The following is a 22597-nucleotide window of genomic DNA, read 5'->3' as shown; positions in this document are numbered from 1 at the left end:
CATTTAATCAACCAGACTCGTGCCTCGCCCCCTCCAGTGTAGATTTAAATAATCATTTGTTTACATGATGCAGTCCCTCTGTCCGCGGAAGGAGGCTTTTGGTAGTGCTGTGTGATTCCTACCAGCTGTTTCCCGCCTTGAAAGACATCCGATCAGCTGCAACTACACACATACACGTACATGCAGAAGGAAAGAGAGAGAGATTGAGAGCGCCACACAACGAGGGAACCCTATCAGCTGGAAGTAGAGTAACGTTTAGAACTCCGACTGCTCTGCTACTACATAAGGAATTTTCCGAATTATGAAATTATTCTAGATTTACGAGCAAGGGAATTTGCACCTGAAACTGGAACATATTTTGTGCGTTAATTCATTTGAACCGGGGGACACACAACTGGAGAGGAAAGCATGGAGTATTTCATGGTACCAGCACAGAAGGTGCCCTCCTTGCAACATTTTAGGAAAACGGAGAAGGAAGTGATTGGGGGTCTTTGTAGGTGTGTGTGCACTTTTACTATTTCGCCTTATTGTATACGATAACAAATTGTTTATCTCTGCTGGTGGTGCGCATTTAGCGACTGTGGCGTGGCAACATGCTTGATTTGATCTGTATGTTATTGTGTACTGTACACGACCCACTGTCAAAGAGCGAGACAATTACCTTTATTGAATATCGATTAAGTACTCATATTAGGTAGAAGACGATTCAGTACATTCATATGTAACTTAATTTTACCGTTACTTTAGCTAAATCTAGACATTTAGTAGCTAACAAACATACCCCACGTGGTTACATGCACACCACGCTGCTGCTCTGTTCTGAGAGATCCCTGGCTATTTTGATATTTTCGCAACGGTTACGTTATGTTTTGGATAAGTATACTAATTTACATATGAGCAAGAAAGGTAGTACATGTATAACAAAGGTGTCGCACCTTTGTTATGAATGTTTCGTTCACGTCCTAGGGTGTACTGTTTGCTCAGTTCGTTGGGGAGCGCGCTGAAGTTATTGTGGGTAGTGCGGCCATGCTTGTGCTAAAGTGGTGAGGGATCTGTCGTAGTCTTCCCTCCAGTAACTTCACATTTCCGGATAATTTATGTAAAATTCACGGTGAAAGTTTAAGTAATCGCATTTGTGCAACGAAATCACAGTTTCGCTGGTATTCTTGGCCACATTTTGGTGCACTCTAGTACCGTATGCACTGCGTCTTTTCTCCCGCAGCTCAGCAATGCCGCCGCATGTAGAGGAAGCAGTCGCATTGTTGTAATGGCGGAGGACTCGATGAGTGGTTTTGAACGCAGCAGTGTGGCGGCGCGATGCATTCTAAAACAGATTGGACCGTATGAAATTGATTGTGTCGCCACGAGGCATTCCGCAACCGATTGAGAAATTAGTAGTGGTCTTTTTAATTAGGGGGTGTGTATAGTGGAAGGCCAGTCGATGCATTTGCAACCTTTAGTAGACAGGGAGGCGGAGATGAAGGATAAAGTGTGGTCTGCGCACGTGGTCTGGGACATGTAGTTCTATTTTCGAATTGTGTAATTTTGCATAAAATTGTCCAAGCAACACTCAATTATAGTCTTTGATGTGCACATTTGGCCATAATACATTGTCAAACATTATTTCTCACTTACAAATGTGTATTTATTATGATAATACTTGAATGTTTATTATGTTAATGTTGCTATAATTTGGGGACCCTGTTTAAAGCAACTCATCTAATATACTGTTCCTAGTCTGTCAAGCTATGGTGGTTGTATTTGTGACTGGGTTCGCTATTCGCTACCACCCAGTCGTGATTTGGCAGAGGCTGTGTTTGCTGGCTGGTTTCTGGGTTGTAAGGAAACAGCAGACACGGTCTCTCTCCCCATCTGTGTCTGCACAATTGTTCCCTGTGTTTGCTCTGAGGCAGCTGAGTCAGTACTGATAAGAGCCTTGCTACTAGAAAGCTTCCCAGTGATACTCCCATTAGATACAGAGGATGTGGAAGTTCAATTAGACATTTCCCATCCCAAATGGAATCTGTGTGGGAGCCATGCTGAACAAATCAGGATGACAAACACTTTTATGGTTGGAATTCTCACAGGCTGTGTTCCGTGGGTTCAGAGGTCTGAAACAATGGGGTTTGGCCAGGGATTCTAGCAGGAACGTCAGCATTGTGTTGTGCAGTGGGCCACGTGAAGCGTCTGCTAGGGTGTTATAAGAAAACAGCATCAAAGCCTGTTCTGCACTTTCATGCTGTTTTCTCGAGGCACAGTCAACATGGTAGTAGGAAGCATGGCACATGACATGGTTGTTACTGTATTTTTAGCATCGAAATTGACCATCACAATGGTTCTGTTTTGAAAGCTCAACAAAGCTTTGTTTTCTGGCTTGTTTTGATAGTTCATACATAGCTGCGCCGTTGCTCACAGTAGGTTCATTCATGTTTTGAATTTATACTCCATTCAAAACTGACCAATAGAGGTCAACTTGAAGATCTCGCTTGATATCTACTCTGTGGACCTTTGACCCCTATTGTGTAACCTTCCGACCTCTTCTCCCCCCCCCCCCAGCCTGGCGAACATTCCTCTGACCCCCGAGACGGCGCGCGACCAGGAGCGGCGAATCCGCCGGGAGATCGCCAACAGCAACGAGCGGCGGCGCATGCAGAGCATCAACTCCGGCTTCCAATCGCTCAAGACGCTCATCCCCCACAGCGACGGAGAGAAACTCAGCAAGGTGGGTCCGAGGGAGGAAAGGAAGGGAGAGAAACTCAGCAAGGTAGGTCAGACTTTGACTTGTTTATTAGACAATAACAAATTAAAACCGCGTAGCAAACTACAACATGCATTAATGAAATTATAAGAGGACACAATAAAGGCAGAAAGGTCCACCACACATTGTGGTCAAGGAAATGGAGGGGGAACATTTAGCAAGGTCAGATAGGAGGGAGTTGGAGAGCGAGATCATACAGACATGGAGATTGGGTTAGTAGGTTAGTCTAGAGAGATCAGACAGACAGGGATATTGGGTTAGTAGGTTAGTCTAGAGAGATCAGACAGACAGGGATATTGGGTTAGTAGGTTAGTCTAGAGAGATCAGACAGACAGGGATATTGGGTTAGTAGGTTAGTCTAGAGAGATCAGACAGACAGGGATATTGGGTTAGTAGGTTAGTCTAGAGAGATCAGACAGACAGGGATATTGGGTTAGTAGGTTAGTCTAGAGAGATCAGACAGACAGGGATATTGGGTTAGTAGGTTAGTCTAGAGAGATCAGACAGACAGGGATATTGGGTTAGTAGGTTAGTCTAGAGAGATCAGACAGACAGGGATATTGGGTTAGTAGGTTAGTCTAGAGAGATCAGACAGACAGGGATATTGGGTTAGTAGGTTAGTCTAGAGAGATCAGACAGACAGGGAGATTGGGTTAGTAGGTTAGTCTAGAGAGATCAGACAGACAGGCATATTGGGTTAGTAGGTTAGTCTAGAGAGATCAGACAGACAGGGATATTGGGTTAGTAGGTTAGTCTAGAGAGATCAGACAGACAGGGATATTGGGTTAGTAGGTTAGTCTAGAGAGATCAGACAGACAGGGATATTGGGTTAGTAGGTTAGTCTAGAGAGATCAGACAGACAGGGAGATTGGGTTAGTAGGTTAAAGTCTAGAACAGTGGTTCCCAAACTTTTTATAGTCCCATACCCCTTCAAACAGTCAACCTCCAGCTGTTTAGCACCAGGGTCAGCACACTCTCAAATGTTGTTTTTTGCCATCATTGTAATAAGCCTGCCACACACACACTATACAATGCGTTTATTAAACATAAGAATGAGTGTGAGTTTTTGTCACAACCCGGCTCGTGGGAAGTGACAAACAGCTCTTATAGGACCAGAGAACAAATAATAATATAATAATAATCAATAATTTTGCTCTTTATTTAGCCATCTTACATATAAAATATTTTTTGTTCGTCGGAAATTGTGAATAACTCACCGCAGGTTAATGAGAAGGGTGTGCTTGAAGGATGCACATAACTCTGCAACGTTGGGTTGTAATTAGAGAGAGTCAGCCTTAAATAATTTTCCACACACAGTCTGTGCCTGTATTTAGTTTTCATGCTAGTGAGGGCCAAGAATCCACTCTCACATAGGTACGTGGTTGCAAAGGACATCCGTGTTTTAACAGAGCGACTCCTGCTTGGCGATACTCTGAGCGCAGCCTAATCTAGAAATCTAGCAGTGGCTTCTGATTTAATAACATTTTCATAGAACCGCTTGTTGCAATTTCGTTGAGGCTCTCTTGTTCAGATATCGTTAAGTGGACTGGAGACAGGGCATTAAAGGGATAACGTATCCAGTTGTTTGTGTCGTCCGTTTCAGGAAAGTATCTGCGTAATTGCTCACCCAACTCACTCAGGTGCTTCGCAATATAACATTTGACATTGTCCGTAAGCTTGAGTTCATTTGCAAACAAAAAAATCATACAATGATGGAAAGACCTGTGTGTTGTCCTTGTTAATGCAGACAGAGAAGAGCTCCAACTAGTTAATCATAGACTCGAGTTTGTCCCGCACATTGAACATTGTTGCGGAGAGTCCCTGTAATCCTAGATTCAGATCATTCAGGCGAGAAAAAACATCACCCAGATAGGCCAGTCGTGTGAGAAACTCTTCATCATACAAGCAGTCAGACAAGTGAAAATTATGGTCAGTAAAGAAAACTTTAAGCTTGTCTCTCTATTAAAAAAGTGTCAATACTTTGCCCCTTGATAACCAGCGCACTTCTGTATGTTGTAAAAGTGTTACATGGTCGCTGCCCATATTGCATAATGCAGAAAATACACGAGAGTTTGGGGGTCTTGCTTTAATGAACGTCTTTCAAGCTGTCAGGCATTCCCTTGGCAGCAGGAGCTTTTCGGTGGATGCTGCAGTGTACCCAAGTGGCGTCGGGAGCAACTGCTTGCACACACATTACCACTCCACTATGTCTCCCTGTCATGGCTTTTGCTCCATCAGTACAGATACCAACACATCTTAACCACCAAAGTCCATTAGATGTCTCAAAGCTGTTCAGTACTTTAAACATATCCTCTCCTGTTGTCCTGGTTTCCAGTGGTTTGCAGAAGAGGATGTCTTCCTTAATTGACTCCCCATAAATGTAACAGACCAGGAGCTGTGCCAGGCCCGCCACATCTGTTGACTCATCCAGCTGTAACGCATAGAATTCACTGGCTTGTATGCGAAGCAGTAATTGTTTCCACACATCTCCTGCCATGTCACTGATGCATCGTGAAACAGTGTTGTTTGCTGAAGACATTGTCTGTATCGTTTTTTTGGCGTTTTCCCCCAGCATTGTCCCAGCCATATCCGCGGCAGCAGGAATAATTAAGTCCTCTACAATAGTCTGGGGCTTGCCTGTCCTAGCCACTTGGTAGCTCACCATGTAAGACTATTCTAGCCCCTTCTAATTAATGGTAATTAATGGTATCAAATTGGTCAACATTTTTATACATGTGAATCACATTTTTATTTGGCGTACCCCAGTTTGGGAATACCTGGTCTAGAGAGATCAGTCAGACAGACAGGGAGATTAAGATAGTAGGTTCAAGTCTAGAGAGATCAGTCAGACAGACAGAGAGATTAAGATACTAGGTTCAAGTCTAGCGAGATCGGTCAGACAGGTATAGTGGGACAGTAGGTTACAGTCTATAGAGATCAGCCAGACAGACACGGAGATTGGGTTAGTGGGTTCGTCTAGAGAGATCAGACAGGGATAGTGAGACAGTAGGTTAAAGTTATAGAGATCAGACAGACAGACAGGGAGATTGGGTTAGTAGGTTCGTCTAGAGAGATCAGACAGGGATAGTGGGACAGTAGGTTACAGTCTATAGAGATCAGCCAGACAGACAGGGAGATTGGGTTAGTGGGTTCGTCTAGAGCACATATGTCAGAGTCAAGGCCCGCGGGCCACATCCGGCCCGCAAGAAGGTTTTTTACGGCCCCTGGGATGATCTTGATTTATTATTAGAACCGGCCCGCAGCAAGCCGGCAGCCCGCAGATCTTTTACACGCACCAATACTACATTTCCCACAATGCAAAGGTGACGCACCGAGCAGTAGGCTGCTTCATTTCAATATTTATTGGCACAGCAGTCGTCAGCATCACAGTAAAATTAACTTTCAGATACCCATCAAAAATGGCAAAACGGAAGGTGGATACTGAGAACCGGGGGTTTCAAACAAGGTGGGAGTCGGAGTATATGTTCACGAAGGTAGCTGGAAAACCTGTGTGTCTTCTGTGTGGAGAAAGTGTGGCGGTACTGAAAGAGTATAATCTGAGACGACATTATGAAACGAAACACGCGGACAAAAACAAGAATATGGACATGGAACAAAGGCTACAAAAGGCAGAGGAATTAAAACGAGGCCTCAAATCTCGACAGGCTCTGTTCAAAAAAGCCAAATCACAAGGCCAGGCTGCTGTCAAGGCCAGTTTTATTTTGGCAGAAGAGATCGCTAAATCAGCCCGGCCATTTACGGAGGGGGATTTCATCAAAAACTGCATGATTAAAGTTTGTGACGAAGTTTGCCCAGAAAAAAGGCAACTCTTTTTAAATGTGAGTCTGAGCAGAAACACCATTGCCGAGAGAGTAGACCAGTTGTCCATCAATCTAAAAGAGCAGCTTGTGAAAAAGGGAAAAGATTTTATTGCATATTCCTTGGCTGTGGATGAGAGCACCGACATTTCTGACATTGCCCAGTTGTCAATTTTCATCCGCGGAGTGGACTCCAGCCTAAGCGTGACAGAGGAGTTTTTGGCTTTACGTCCTATGCATGGCACAACTACGGGGCATGATTTGTATGAAGAGGTGTCAAGATGTGTAAATGAGATGGAGCTGCCTTGGGAAAAACTCGTGGGTTTGACAACCGACGGAGCACCTGCGATGTGTGGACACAGGAGCGGACTGGTGGCGAAGATACGGGAAAAGATGCAAGAGGAAAACGCGACAGGTGAGCTGACAGCTTATCATTGTATCATACACCAGGAAGCGTTGTGCGGTAAAGCCTTGAAAATGGAGCATGTAATGAGCATCATCACGCGCACAGTTAACTTTATCAGAGCCAAAGGTTTGAATCACCGCCAGTTCAAGGCATTTCTGACGGAGTTAGAAACGGAGCATGGTGATTTGCCTTATCACACAGAGGTGCGATGGCTAAGCCAGGGAAAGGTGCTTCAAAGATGTTTCAAGCTTCGTGAGGAGATTTGTCTATTCTTGGACAGCAAAGGGAAAGACACAACACAACTCCGAGACGAAATGTTTCTGTTTGAAATGGCTTTTCTGTGTGACATTACGAGTCATCTGAATGCAATAAACTTGCAGCTGCAGGGTCGGGATCGTGTCATCTCTGATATGTACAGTACAGTGAAGGCATTTAAAACCAAACTGACTCTGTGGGAGACGCAGATGCGGAAAGAAAATTTGAGCCACTTTCCCAGCTGCCAGACCATGAAAGAGAAGCTCTCTACCAGTGCGTTCCCGAGCACACAGTTGGCTGATAAAATAGGTATGCTTACCACTGACTTTCGACGCCGATTTGCTGACTTTGAAGCACAAAAAAGCAGGTTGGAACTGCTCGGTAACCCATTTGCTGTTGACGTGGAAAGCTCACCACCAAACCTCCAAATGGAGTTGATTGACCTCCAATGCAATGATGCACTGAGGGAAAAATATGCGGCAGTGGGTGCTGCGGAGTTTGCCCGTTTCCTCCCCGGCACAATGCCCCAGCTGCGCATCCAGGCTGCTCAAACGTTGTCTATGTTTGGCAGCACATACCTGTGTGAACAACTGTTTTCTTTGATGAACCTGAACAAAACATCACACAGAAGTCGACTTACTGCTGAACACCTCCACTCAATTCTGAGGATTTCTTCAGCTCAGAGCCTTACCCCGAACATTGATGAACTTGTGGAAAAGATGGGACACCACCAAGTATCACCCTCAACCTCAAACAAGTGAACATTACTGTGCAATCACATATTTAGAGTTTTTACTCAGTTCAAGTTTAAAAGTTAAAATTTAATATTTGTTTTCACTGCATGTTACTTCTCCTTAAACAAAGTGTTGTTTTTGATTAATAGATTTTTGCACTTTATTTTTTTGTATTTCAATCCAATTATATTTTAAAAATATTTCAGTTGAGTGGATGATAGAAAATTGCTATTATTGTTTTTTCTTTGAAGTAAATTTAGCCCACTTTTGCTAAAATAGAAAATATAGTCTACTGATGGTGCCTTGAATACCGGTTTCTTTCATTTAATGTTCATGTTATGGGGATATTTATATAAAGGAAATTTGTCTTTTGTGTCTGTTGAAAATTAAAGATTACTGACAGAGCCATAAGAAAATATTGCTTTATTTATCTGATCATATTGTAATATATTTGTTAGGTTTTCAGTAGGTTCAATTAGGTTCACTAGACTATATGCGTCATTTAAAAATTTTTCAATGAACATTCGAACAGTCCGGCCCTCGTCTTGTAGCTGATTTTTTTATTTGGCCCTCCGTCCATTTGACTTTGACACCCCTGGTCTAGAGAGATCAGACAGGGATAGTGGGACAGTAGGTTACAGTCTATAGAGATCAGACAGACAGACAGGGAGATTGGGTTAGTAGGTTCGTCTAGAGAGATCAGACAGGGATAGTGGGACATTAGGTTAAAGTCTATAGAGATCAGTCAGACAGACGGGGTTAGTAGGTTCGTCTAGAGAGATCAGACAGGGATAGTGGGACAGTAGGTTAAAGTCTATAGAGATCAGCCAGACAGATGGGGTTAGTAGGTTCGTCTAGAGAGATCAGACAGGGGTGGTGGGACAGTAGGTTAAAGTCTATAGAGATCAGTCAGACAGACGGGGTTAGTAGGTTCGTCTAGAGAGATCAGACGGGGATAGTGGGACAGTAGGTTAAAGTCTATAGAGATCAGTCAGACAGACAGGGAGATTGGGTTAGTAGGTTCGTCTAGAGAGATCAGACAGGGATAGTGGGACAGTAGGTTAAAGTCTATAGAGATCAGTCAGACAGACGGGGTTAGTAGGTTTGTCTAGAGAGATCAGACAGGGATAGTGGGACAGTAGGTTAAAGTCTATAGAGATCAGTCAGACAGACGGGGATATTGCCATGTCTGTTCAACTCCCAGTACATATGATTCTAGATATGTACAGTGCTGCTTGAAAGAATGTGAACCCTACAGGCTGGTTATTTATTTTGCTATAAAATATTAAAATAAACATATTAACCCCATTTCGTAATACAGACATTCCAGGTAAATGACAGAAACAAAAAATATATATATTTTCATTGTTCATCTAACAAAAGTGGTTTATTTAACAGAAACTCAGATTTGATGTGTGCTCAAATATGTGAGCCACTTCAGTCATTAGTTATTAGCAGCGATAACTTGGAGTAACTGTCTCCTATAGCCAGTGATCAGTCTCTGATGTCTGTTTTTGAGGGATTTTTGCCCACTCCTTCTTACAGAACTCAGCCAATTGAGTGAGGTTTGAGGGGTGTCTGGCATGACCTGCCCGCTTCAGGTCCTGCCACAGCATCTCGATTGGATTTAGGTCAGGATTGGCCAATCCAAAACACAAATCTTCTTTCTCCTGAGCTATTATTTGGTAGATTTGCTTTAAGTCTTTGTCTTGTTGGAAGACCCACTTTCGGCCCAGCTTTAGCTCCTTGACTGATGGCATGACGTTCTGTTCAAGAATCCCCTTGTCTGTTCAAGAATTCATGGTTCCCTTAGTGATGTGGAGTCGTCCCAGTTCAGAGAAGTAAAAGCAGCCCCAGATCTTGACATTTCCATTACCATGCTTGACTTTGGGATAAGGTTATTTTGGGGGTAGACCGTGTTGTGTTTTCGTTTTCAGTTTTGGACTCATCGGTCCAGAGAATAGACATCCAGAAACCTTCAGGTTTCTCCAGGTGGTCTCTGGCAAAGTTAAGACAGGCAGTTTGGTTCTTTTTTGACCGCAGAGGCTTCTTCCTAGCAACCCTCCCGTGAATGGCATTTGGATTCAGTGTTCTTCTTATTGTTGAAGCAGGCACATTTACCTGAGATGCAGCAAGGGAGGTCTGCAAATCTCTAGATGTTATATTTGGGTTGGTTTTTACCAGATTTATTATTGTTCTTGTGGCTCTTGGGGGTATTTTGGAAGGATGTCCACTTCAAGGCCGAGTTGCTGTGATGTTAAATGCTCTCCATTTGTAAACAGTGGACTGATGGAGCTCACATCTTTTTGAGATGATTTTATAACCTTCCCCCGACTGATGTCCTCTCAATACCCACGTCCTGATGTCCTCTGAGATCTCCTTTCCTCGCAGCATGGCGTGCTTTGCCTTCACCTGGTTGGGTAACACCAAACTGACCAGGTTTCTTATCTCTATTTGTCAGAGTCCCGCCCAAACTCTTTCCTAACGATCTCTCCTTTGATTGGGTCATTTGGTACCAAGTTATTTTACCCACCTGATTCTACATACCTACTTTATTTAACCAATGCAACTTGTGGTTCTCTTATTTTACCCACCTGATTCTACATACCTACTTGATTTAACCAATGCAACTTGTGGTTCTCTTATTTTACCCACCTGATTCTACATACCTACTTGATTTAACCAATGCAACTTGTGGTTCTCTTATTTTACCCACCTGATTCTACATACCTACTTGATTTAACCAATGCAACTTGTGGTTCTCTTATTTTACCCACCTGATTCTACATACCTACTTGATTTAACCAATGCAACTTGTGGTTCTCTTATTTTACCCACCTGATTCTACATACCTACTTGATTTAACCAATGCAACTTGTGGTTCTCTTATTTTTGCACCTGCACTAATTCCTTTTTAATTCTGTTTTTCTACTACAAGAATAATTTCCTCTACACCAACATATGGTATTGGTAAATATAAACCTGTTATGTCAGATCAAAAAGACTGGTTCTGATTAAATGAAGATTTGATGGTAAAAACTAAACACATCTGTAATAGAACAAGGGGCTCACTAACTTTCAAGCAGACCTGTAACACCTACTGATGAGTTGATAGACAAGTCTTCCCTTTGAAGTTGTACAGGCTCTTGTTGCTGCTACAGCACCAGTAAAGAGGCTCTTGTTGCTGCTACAGCACCAGTAAAGAGGCTCTTGTTGCTGCTACAGCACCAGTAAAGAGGCTCTTGTTGCTGCTACAGCACCAGTAAAGAGGCTCTTGTTGCTGCTACAACACCAGTCAATAGGTTCTTGTTGCTGCTACAGCACCAGTAAAGAGGCTCTTGTTGCTGCTACAGCACCAGTAAAGAGGCTCTTGTTGCTGCTACAGCACCAGTCAATAGGCTCTTGTTGCTGCTACAGCACCAGTAAATAGGCTCTTGTTGCTGCTACAGCACCAGTAAATAGGCTCTTGTTGCTGCTACAACACCAGTAAAGAGGCTCTTGTTGCTGCTACAGCACCAGTAAATAGGCTCTTGTTGCTGCTACAGCACCAGTCAAGAGGTTCTATTTGCTGCTACAGCACCAGTAAAGAGGCTCTTGTTGCTGTTACAACACCAGTCAAGAGGTTCTTGTTGCTGCTACAGCACCAGTCAAGAGGTTCTATTTGCTGCTACAGCACCAGTCAAGAGGCTCTAGTTGCTGCTACAGCACCAGTCAAGAGGCTCTAGTTGCTGCTACAGCACCAGTCAAAAGGCTCTTGTTACTGCTATGTAACATTTTGTCGTAGTTATAACAGTGTTCACTCCTCTACAGGCGGCCATCTTGCAGCAGACAGCAGAGTACATCTTCGCTTTGGAGCAGGAGAAGACACGGCTACTGCAACAGAACAGCCAGCTCAAACGCTTCATTCAGGTGAGACACCGTCATCATTTGGTGTCACTACTACAACCCCCCCCCCCCCCCCCCCCCCCCATTAAGTTTAGATACGCAGTTGTTCCTTCCAGCATGTGGCTCTCTAGACACACTACTGTGCTCAGAATCATTACTTTGTTTTTTAACAATAGTAATCTGGCCTCAGTAGATGAAATGTTCTACTATTCTCAGCTCTTAAAATTCAGTTTACTTTCCTGTGTCCATTCCTTAGTTCATAGACTGTTCATCAAACACAATGGAAGGACTCACCCGTCGTAGTCCAAATCAACCCTATCTTAGTCCTCCATGACTTACTCTCCCTCCCTCCCTCCGCTCCCTCTCTTGCTCCAACAGGAGTTCAGCGGCTCCTCCCCAAAGAGGAGGCGCGGGGCGGAGGAGAAGGATGAAGGGATCGGTTCCCCAGACATTTTGGAGGAGGAGAAGACGGATGACCTGCGGCGGGAGATGGTGGAGCTGAGACAGCAGCTGGACAAGGAGCGCTCTGTCCGCATGATGCTGGAGGAGCATTTGAGACAGGAGGAGGTAGGAACAGAGACACACCAGGAACCTCCGTATTCAGGGTTTTCACAGCGTGCTTGTTTGAAGTGATTGAAGTACTTGAATTTGGAGCTCAGAAAATCAAGTACTGGAAAACCTTGAGTTGAAAATCAGTCATTTCCTCAATTTGGTCATTAAAAAGTCCCTGAAAATAGGCTATTTATAAACTCTCCTGCTCCAATATAATTATCCAATGATTTTTATTTCTGATCCGTTTTTGTGAGAGTTTCCCAGCGTTTCAATTGACGGGTGTTGGGCCAGTTTGTTGAGGTCAACAGCATATTGACTTCAACTTGGCGTTCCATGACAAAGGAAACAGTTTTTTGTTGTTGCTTTCTCGTTTGAAAAACATGACACAAAACTAGAGGTCGACCGACTATGATTTTTCAACACCGATACCGATATTGGAGGACCAAAAAAGCCGATACTGATTAATCAGCCGATTTGTATATATACACTGCTCAAAAAAATAAAGGGAACACTAAAATAACACATCCTAGATCTGAATGAAATGAAATATTCTTATTAAATACTTTTTTCTTTACATAGTTGAATGTGCTGACAACAAAATCACACAAAAATTATCAATGGATATCAAATTTATCAACCCATGGAGGTCTGGATTTGGAGTCACACTCAAAATTAAAGTGGAAAACCACACTACAGGCTGATCCAACGTTGATGTAATGTCCTTAAAACAAGTCAAAATGAGGCTCAGTAGTGTGTGTGGCCTCCACGTGCCTGTATGACCTCCCTACAACGCCTGGGCTTGCTCCTGATGAGGTAGCGGATGGTCTCCTGAGGGATCTCCTCCCAGACCTGGACTAAAGCATCCGCCAACTCCTGGACAGTCTGTTGTGCAACGTGGCATTGGTGGATGGAGCGAGACATGATGTCCCAGATGTGCTCAATTGGATTCAGGTCTGGGGAACGGGCGGGCCAGTCCATAGCACCAATGCCTTCCTCTTGCAGGAACTGCTGACACACTCCAGCCACATGAGGTCTAGCATTGTCTTGCATTAGGAGGAACCCATGGCCAACCGCACCAGCATACGGTAGCTAATGGCAGTCAGGCTACCTCTGGCGAGCACATGGAGCACAAAGAAATGCCACCCCACACCATGACTGACCAAACCGGTCATGCTGGAGGATGTTGCAGGCAGCAGAACGTTCTCCACGGCTTCTCCAGACTGTCACGTCTGTCACATGTGCTCAGCGTGAACCTGCTTTCATCTGTGAAGAGCACAGGGCGCCAGTGGCGAATTTGCCAATCTTGGTGTTCTCTGGCATCCCTAAGTCTAAATATTGCTGTTACAATTCTGGCAAGTTAATTATGGTCTTTGTTAGGAATAAATGGACTTCACAAGAGAAGTGACACAATCTCCCTAGTTAAAATGAAATTCATGTTAATTTGGCATCCCTAAGTCTAAATATTGCTGTTACATTGTACAATCTTCAATGTTATGTCATAAGTATTTACAATTCTGGCAAGTTAATTATGGTCTTTGCTAGGAATAAATGGACTTCACACAGTTCTCAACGAGCCAGGCGGCCCAAACTGCTGCATAAACCCGGACTCTGCTTGCACGGAACGCAAGAGAAGTGACACAATTTCCCTAGTTAAAATGAAATTCATGTTAGCAGGCATTATTAACCAAATATGCAGGTTTAAAAATATATACTTGTGTATTGATTTTAAGGAAGGCATTTATATTTATGGTTAGGTACACATTGGGGCAACGACAGTGCTTTTTTCGCGAATGCGCTTGTTAAATCATCACCCATTTGGTGAAGTAGGCTGTGATTCGATGATAAATTAACAGGCACCGCATCGATTAGATGCAACGCAGGACAAGCTAGATAAACTAGTAATATCATCAACCATGTGTAGTTAGCTAGTGACTATGTTAATATTGATTGTATTTGATAAGATAAGTTTAATGCTAGCGAGCAACTTACCTTGGCTTCTTGCTGCAGTCACGTAACAGGTAGTCAGCCTGCCACGCAGTGTCCTCGTTGAGTGCAATGTAATCGGCCATAATCGGTGTCCAAAATGGCGAGGGTGAGATTAATGCTACTGGTAGCCTACATAGCGAGGGTGAGATTAATGCTACTGGTGGCCTAAATGGAAGGGTGAGATTAATGTTATTGTTAGCCTACATAGCGAGGGTGAGATTAATGCTACTGGTAGCCTACATAGCGAGGGTGAGATTATTGCTACTGGTGGCCTAAATGGAAGGGTGAGATTAATGCTACTGGTAGCCTACATGGACAGGGTGAGATTCATGCTCCTGGTAGCCTACACGGACAGGCTTTATCAGTGTGCTTGCATCGCCAACATCTCTCCGGTAGGCTGTCAAATTCAGTCTATTTGAATGCCAATGCATAGTACCATTGGGAAGGCCTATAAAATGCACCTCATGTTTTAGCATGATAGTACACAGCCTCATGTCCCAAGGATCTGTACACAATTCCTGGAAGCTGAAACTGTGCCAGTTCTTCTATGGCCTGCATACTCACTGCATACTCACCGGATGTGTCACCCATTGAGCATGTGTGGGATGCTCTGGGTGGACGTGTACGACAGCATGTTCCAATTCCCGCCAATATCCAGCAACTTCGCACAGCCATTGTAGAGGAGTGGGGCAACATTCCATAGGCCACAATCAACAGCCTGATCAACTCTATGTGAAGAAGAAGTGTCACGCTGCATGAGGCAAATGGTGGTCCCACCAGATACTGACTGGTTTTCTGATCCACGCCCCTTCTTTTTCCCCCAACAGATTTATATCTGTATTCCCAATCATGTGAAATCCATAAGTTAGGGCCTAATTAATTTATCTCAGTTGACTGATTTCCTTATACTCAATAAAGTCTTTGTAATTGTTGCATGTTGCGTTTATATTTATGTTCAGTATATAAAGACCAATCCAAGGCTTTAATGACCATACTCATTAGCAATGTTGCGCAGAGATAATAGATATGACGGTGCATATTCAGTAATGGCCGTGTTATTGTCTCCAGTCTGAGTCCTACCTCTGTTAACCACTCAGGTCTGCTGTGTTGTGGTTGGTGGTACTCAGCCTGAACATGTGTTAGGAACTCACTCCGAGCAGCAGGAGAGAGCCAGCACCCCAGCCCACAGCCCACAGGTGAGAGAAAGAGACTGAGAGACATACAATCACACTCGCATATCAACACACACACACTACTGATGTGACATACATTATTGTCTCCAGAGGCGTCAGGAAGACTCTAAATCGCCACAGTGGAAACGCATCAACACAGCACCCGTCTGAGAGTAACATATAGCTGAGCTCAAGGTTTACCGCGGTCAACAGCTCTGACACATTTACAGCCGACTCTCCATTACTGGCGCACAGATCACTACGTTTCAGTCACATCCTTGAGAGCCCGGGAATCATTCTAGTCCCATATTTTTGTTGTTATTGCTTTTTCCTGATTCTGTTTTGCTTTCAAAATCACACATTTTTTAATAGAAAAACTACACAACTGGATGTTGTAAGTCCACAATAATACTTAGACCACACCAGGAGACAACTTTTGAGGTGTGGAAAAAGAAAGGTTGATTTTGGGGTGTAGTTACCCTTTAATTGAGCTGCACACCAGCTAGAGACTGTTGTTTGGGTAGCAATGTCTCTGTAGCGCTCATTTGATGGCAGAGTTTACAAAACAGACGTCCCCTCGATTGATGCAAATAATCATGATACAAGCCACTTTTTATGGTTCCCAAGGTTTTTGGGAACCATTTCTATCTACCAGAAGATGGTTGTCATGACATTAGCATCACCACTAGCGGCTACACGAAGTGGTAGACAAACATGCGCACACAGACGGGCGTTCCTGTGCTGTTGCCTCTTCAGGAAGTGGAAGGAAAATACGAATCACTGATGCATTTTGTTCATTTTATATGGCTCTAGAAATCCCATCTCTGCGGTGACGGTCTCTCCCTCCCTCACGGTGGCATCTCAGGTTGAATAGGGAACAGCACGATGACGGTGTCACTAGGGCTCAGGCTGGAGAGGAACATAGTAAGGTGTATGGTAGTTGTATTGTTGTTCACCAGAGGGCAGCAGAAGCCCCTAGGAAAGGGGTGCTGGGAAGATGAGTCTGCTGGTGTATTTTCATGTTATTAAATAATAAAGCTGGGATATAATCTGTTGTTAGTCATCATGTGGCGCTTTAGGATGACTGAACCAAATGTCTTGCTCTTTCTAAAAATTAACTTTCACTGAGTGCGAGTGTCAACCAGTGTGTTTTCGGGGATCGGTTTGGGCAAGGAGAGGTGCAGAATCACTCATCTTGATCCCATGAATACAGTGCATTCAGAAAGTATTCAGACCCCTTAACCTTTTCCACATTTTGTTAAGTTACAGCCTTATTCTAAAATGGATAAAATGTATTATTTTACTCATCAATCTACACACAATATCCAATAAGGACATAACGAAACAGATTTTTAGACATTTTAGCAAATGTATTCAAAATAAACAACTGAAATATTATATTTACATAACTATTCAGACCCTTTACTCTGTGATTTTTCTTTGTCATAATGGGGTATTATGTGTAGATTGGTGAGGGGGGGGGTGAACAATGTAATCACTTTTAGAACACGGCTTTAACATAACAGAAATGTGGGAAAAGTCAAGGGCTCTGAATACACTGTAGTTATTTGGGATGCAAGGTGATTTGTAATTCTGTGTAGTCTGACTCTACTCTAGTCAATTTCTAACATGCACAATGTATATCTGTGTGACCTCTTCATCCTCCTGTCCCTCCAGGTGCTGGCCCCCAGGTCGTCCCCCGCCCCCACCCACCACCCCACGGTCATCGTCCCAGCCCCCGCACCAGCCCCGCCTCCCCATCACGTCACCGTGGTAACCATGGGCCCGGCCTCTGTCATCAACACAGCCTCCACGTCTCGCCAGAACCTGGACACCATTGTGCAGGTGAGCCAAAGAAGAACACTAGTGGAGAAATTGTAGTTGTATCAAACCCAGGGAGAAAAAACTGCGCTCTGAATTTATGCAACTGTTATCTTTGGTATGTTGCAGATAGATTTTTCTTCTGTCAGTTTGTAAAACACTTGGTAGTTCTATGGAAAGTGTCCATAAAAAGTGGCAATTGTCAGTGCATTTCCACATGTGAACACCAGATGGTGGTGTAGTCACTGCGTCTGCCACTGCTGTTTTTCATTCACTCTCTGCTTCCCTCCATATCTGTCTCTCTCCCTCCATCTCCAGGCCATCCAGCACATTGAGAGCATCCAGGAGAGGGTGGGGGAGGAGGAACAGCGCCGGGCGGTGATCGTCACCCAGGGACGCGCCCTCACAGACACAGCGGGGTCCGACACGGCGTCCGACAGCGAGTGGCCAGAGGCCTGCTCACTGCCCTGAGGCCTCCCATCACACACAAGGGCCACGAGAGGGGGCCCTGTAAAACACCCACAATACTCTGATTATATGGCCATTTATTAGGTTGGATAGACGGATCAGACTCACACACACACTGAACTAGGATAGTCTACTGTAACTGGATAATTACACATACACACTTCTTTCTGTCTCCCTTTTCTGCTTTCTTGCTTTTTCTCAAACCGGACAAAAAACATCAGTAGAAAGGTGATGGGTTGACCTGACCGTTCCACATAGCTCAAGCAGCCAGCAGCCTTCCCATCGGTCACGAAACACCCATTCAACCCACTCCCTCTCTGGGTCTAGCTCCTCCAGAGGGCTGCCTGAGGATGGAAGTGTCACACCCAGGTCCAGCCCGGTCCCTTGGCTCAGTTGTCCAATGGAGACTCTTTCTCACCTTCTCCAAAACCAAATAAGCAACTTCTGCCCAGCGAGCAGGAAAGCGCGCCTGGACAGGACAGGTGTACCCCAACCAGCAGCACAGCCGTCCCAGGTGACCCCACACCCCCCCATACTAGAGATCATTTCTACAAGAAATCTTCTACTTCCTGTATCTCTTCACCATATTTCTGCCCAGGGGAATCTCCCCTGAGCGATGAGACACTGTGAGCATTCAAAGACTCATTCTAAATCAGTTCCAACACACCTTTTGGCTCCTTAGTAAGAGAAAATGTTGTCGTTTTTCTGTTGTACTTTACAAAGAATTTGTAAGAGTTTGCGTTACAGGTTTTCTTTTTGATCTTGTGTTGTGCTCGGGGGCTCTGGTCGATAAATCACAGGGATTGAACTGAAACGTGACCATATTGACGAGGCTAGAGGTCTGTTCATTTCAGTGGTGCTGTTAGGAGACAAAGCTAAAGCTAAGCTTACTATGGAAAGAGGAGGAGTGCACTTCCGGTTCCCTCTTTCTCTTTCTGTGCCATCACACGTTTTACTGGGTTGGGTTCCCAGTAGACATTTTTATAGGTGACACTCTCCCCTAATTAGTAGTACAGATGAAAACCTGTAACAGCGATTCACCCTTTCGTGTGCTGCTTCTGACATTTTGGCATCTAGCTTGTTGAATAAGCTAATCGATGAGAATGTCTTGAGTTTTAAAAGCCTTTGTGTGTTTTTGCTGTTGTACACATAGGGTAGGCTGGTGTATCCAGCTCCACGCTGTAATTAGGTGGGTTGTGTCCGGGGTTAGGAAAGCCCTGTATTTGGGACAGGCCTCTGTTTGATATTGTAGGAGAACACTCACACCCCCCTGTGTAATTAATGGTCCCAGATCTGATAAAGCTCCTCCCATAATTTGTCCTTGAGTATTGAAAACGTCTCTGATGTTTGTGAGTTTAGATCCTTAACTGCCAATGATATTGGTTGACTGCGCATTTCACTCTGTTTCCACTAATAGGAACACGCGTCCTGGGGGGGGGCAGGTATCTCTGGTATCACCATACTACTCGGCATCGTGATACTTGGCGTGGTATCACGTCATTAGTAAAATGTTGATATTGTGACAACCCCACTCTGAAAATAGACACATTTTCTTGCGGTTTCCACAGATTTCTAGCGTGTCACAGTGCAAAACAAAATGTTTTGGCTCCTTTGTGCCCCGACCAGTTAGCATCCCTGGCTATTGTCCGTTTTTATTATTGTGCTTTTCAGTGTGTTTCATTCTCTCTGTAAAGTCTGTCTATGATGGTTTTGTTGTGCCCCAGATATGACAGTGGTTTTACAGGGATCACAGACACTTTTTCAAAAGCCTGAGTTTTCCCTGGCTGACCTGATTGAAACCTTGTTGTTTTGGGGGTTCTCCTATCCCGTGGAGTGAGGGGGGAATGCAGACACACATGTACAGTCATGGTGAGTTCGAGAGACCCAGATTCTGTGCAGATTGTCAGATCCTTACAATACTTACAGAAATTGTTGAGAATAAGCCCATCTGGATTGCACCCAGGATAACACGCTGCCTGGGGTGTGCGGAGAGCGAGAGAGAGGGGGGCAGCGGTTTGCCATAACACAGCTTCTAATGTGCAGGGTAGGCACTGTGAGGCCAGCCTTAACTCAACCCTGGAGTCAGAGCGAGAAAGAGGTAGAGGCTGGCCACACCTATATAGAGAACGCCTGAACACTGTTCAATAGGATTGATACTGTAAACCTTTATGTCCAGAACCTCCCAATATAAATACACACTTGGTGGCTTATGCTTTGTTTTAGTGTGCTGCGGTTTCCAAAAGGAGATGTGGATGCATTGTTTTTAGACATTCCAGAAGATTCCACCAGTACCTTTAGCATCTCTAACTGGCACTTTTCAAGAGCAAAAAGCAACGGTTTTGTCCGAGGTTATTTTTGGCCACAATACGGCCAATCGCAGAGGAATCGTTTTTAATGTAAGATGATTTGATGGTAAATTGTATTGATTTGTTGATTGTCCCTTATGTCTTCCCTTTGAGTGTAGAGGGAGTCCTTTTACTGCTGGTCAGATGAGACGCATCTCCCTCCTATCCTTCCTTCTTGGTATTTACAGTAGATTCACACTGGCCACGTTCAAGGCCACTTCATTGCAGTCGCATGCCAGAACCTCACAAAGCCTGGATAGGTGTTTTTGTATCAGCTTACCACAAAATGACACCGCCAACTGATGCCGGACTGGAAAGTCAGTGAGGTGGCACGCAGCCATAGGTTGCTGCATGCACTGTGACTGTAATTTAGTCAACCTGGAACGCAACCACTGTGTTCACCCAGGAAAAAAACCAACTTAGCCATGTTGAGTTCCATTATTTGGAAATGGTCAGTGATTCTTGAGGTGTGCCCTCTATAAACCTTATAATCTGGATCGGTAGGGGCGGTCCTCTGATCCAGTCCTATTGATTGCTGAAGAAAATGTTGTTGTTTTTGTTTGGTTACGCTTTATGCTATGTCCGTAGTAGCCCTTTTCAGTACCTGTGTTCAAACATGTTCTCTGCTGATGCCAAGCACTGTCCCATAGATGTTTTGTGTATCTTCTATACGATATCTCTGTTAGATACATAACAGATTGCCTGTGAGGTGGGCAGGGGTCAGGGAGGAGGTCAGTGAATGGGGGGGGGTTACGGTTCTAAAGCACTTACTGTACTATATATGGGAGAGGGTTCCTCTTATTTTCTGAAAGGGGGCCTCTCCTCAGCTGAAGCTCTTGATATGTTGTGAGACTAAAACCACACCGCTGTGTATTTCCCCTTTTCCCTGTGTCTGACCCGGTCATATACCCTGGGTGTATTCATTAGGCACCAAACGGAAGAAAATGGACTGAAACAGGGAGATACTACCTGACCTTGCCCAATAAGAAACAGTTGTTTTAATTTTCCATTGCTACGGTGTGCCCTAGTGAATACAACCCCTGTCCCATGTCTGTCTGTCCCTCATCTCTTTGTCTGTCTGTAGTCAACACAAGACTCTCATCCTGTCTTCCCTCTCCGTCACTCACGCCCTCCTCTCCTCCCCAGCTCCTCTTTATCTGTTGTCTTATGTTTTGTTGGACAGTCAGTCCACACGGTCGTTGAGAAGCTATTATATTTAGAGTTTTTTTTTAAGAAGAAACTTGTGGGTGGATAAAGAAGAGGCTTGTGCCTTTTGTAAAGACAGAATAATAAAGTTTGTACTTCATTTTTTACAAGTTGGTCTCGTTTCTGTTTATCACTATCACTTTGTGTAGCTAGCACATTAGCATTTAAGAGCAGTTTAACTGTTACATATCTGATTTTAAATGTAATACATTTTTACGGCAGTGCAATTTCTATGACACCGGTGATGTAACAGTGGGGCAAAAAAGTATTTAGTCAGCCACCAATTGTGCAAGTTCTCCCTCTTAAAAAGATGAGAGAGGCCTGTAATTTTCATCATAGGTACACTTTAACTATGACAGACAAAATGAGAAAAAAAATTCCAGAAAATCACATTGTAGGATTTCTAATGAATTTATTTGCAAATTATGGTGGAAAATAAGTATTTGGTTAATAACAAAAGTTTATCTCAATACTTATTATTGAGATTATGTTATATACCCTTTGTTGGCAATGACAGAGGTCAAACGTTTTCTGTAAGTCTTCACAAGGTTTTCACACACTGTTGCTGGTATTTTGGCCCATTCCTCCATGCAGATCTCCTCTAGAGCAGTGATGTTTTGGGGCTGTTGCTGGGCAACACAGACTTTCAACTCCCTCCAAAGATTTTCTATGGGGTTGAGATCTGGAGACTGGCTAGGCCACTCCAGGACCTTGAAATGCTTCTTACGAAGCCACCGCTTCGTTGCCCGGGCGGTGTGTTTGGGATCATTGTCATGCTCAACTCCCTCTTTGGAGGGAGTTGAAAGTCTGTGTTGCCCAGCAACAGCCCCAAAACATCACTGCTCTAGAGGAGATCTGCATGGAGGAATGGGCCAAAATACCAGCAACAGTGTGTGAAAACCTTGTGAAGACTTACAGAAAACGTTTGACCTCTGTCATTGCCAACAAAGGGTATATAACATAATCTCAATAATAAGTATTGAGATAAACTTTTGTTATTAACCAAATACTTATTTTCCACCATAATTTGCAAATAAATTCATTAGAAATCCTACAATGTGATTTTCTGGATTTTTTTTTCTCATTTTGTCTGTCATAGTTGAAGTGTACCTATGATGAAAATTACAGGCCTCTCATCTTTTAAGTGGGAAAACTTGCACAATTGTTGGCTGACTAAATACTTTTTTGCCC

The 22597-nt window shown here is 43.9% G+C and overlaps 1 protein-coding gene across 3 annotated transcripts; it reads left to right on the top strand.

The window, feature by feature from the left end:
• Positions 1-73: 73 nt before the first annotated feature.
• Positions 74-21512, top strand: LOC110487015 (transcription factor AP-4). 3 transcript variants are annotated; one of them, XM_036939100.1, is made up of 7 exons: positions 75-497; positions 2557-2722; positions 11782-11880; positions 12235-12423; positions 15492-15590; positions 17244-17411; positions 17706-21512. In XM_036939100.1, exons 1-7 carry the CDS (start codon positions 409-411, stop codon positions 17856-17858), a joined length of 963 nt encoding a protein of 320 aa, XP_036794995.1. In that variant the 5' UTR covers positions 75-408; the 3' UTR covers positions 17859-21512. The 3 variants fall into 3 exon arrangements, with proteins under 3 accessions (XP_036794996.1, XP_036794995.1, XP_036794994.1); XM_036939099.1 differs by having other exon boundaries at positions 2557-2764; XM_036939101.1 differs by lacking the exon at positions 15492-15590 and having other exon boundaries at positions 74-497; positions 2557-2764.
• The last annotated feature ends 1085 nt before the right edge of the window (positions 21513-22597 follow it).

This window comes from Oncorhynchus mykiss, chromosome 12 (assembly GCF_013265735.2).
Source record: "Oncorhynchus mykiss isolate Arlee chromosome 12, USDA_OmykA_1.1, whole genome shotgun sequence".
NCBI lineage: Eukaryota > Metazoa > Chordata > Actinopteri > Salmoniformes > Salmonidae > Oncorhynchus > Oncorhynchus mykiss.
The sequence above is the reverse complement of the archived record's forward strand: the minus strand, read 5'-3'. Positions and strand labels throughout refer to the sequence as shown.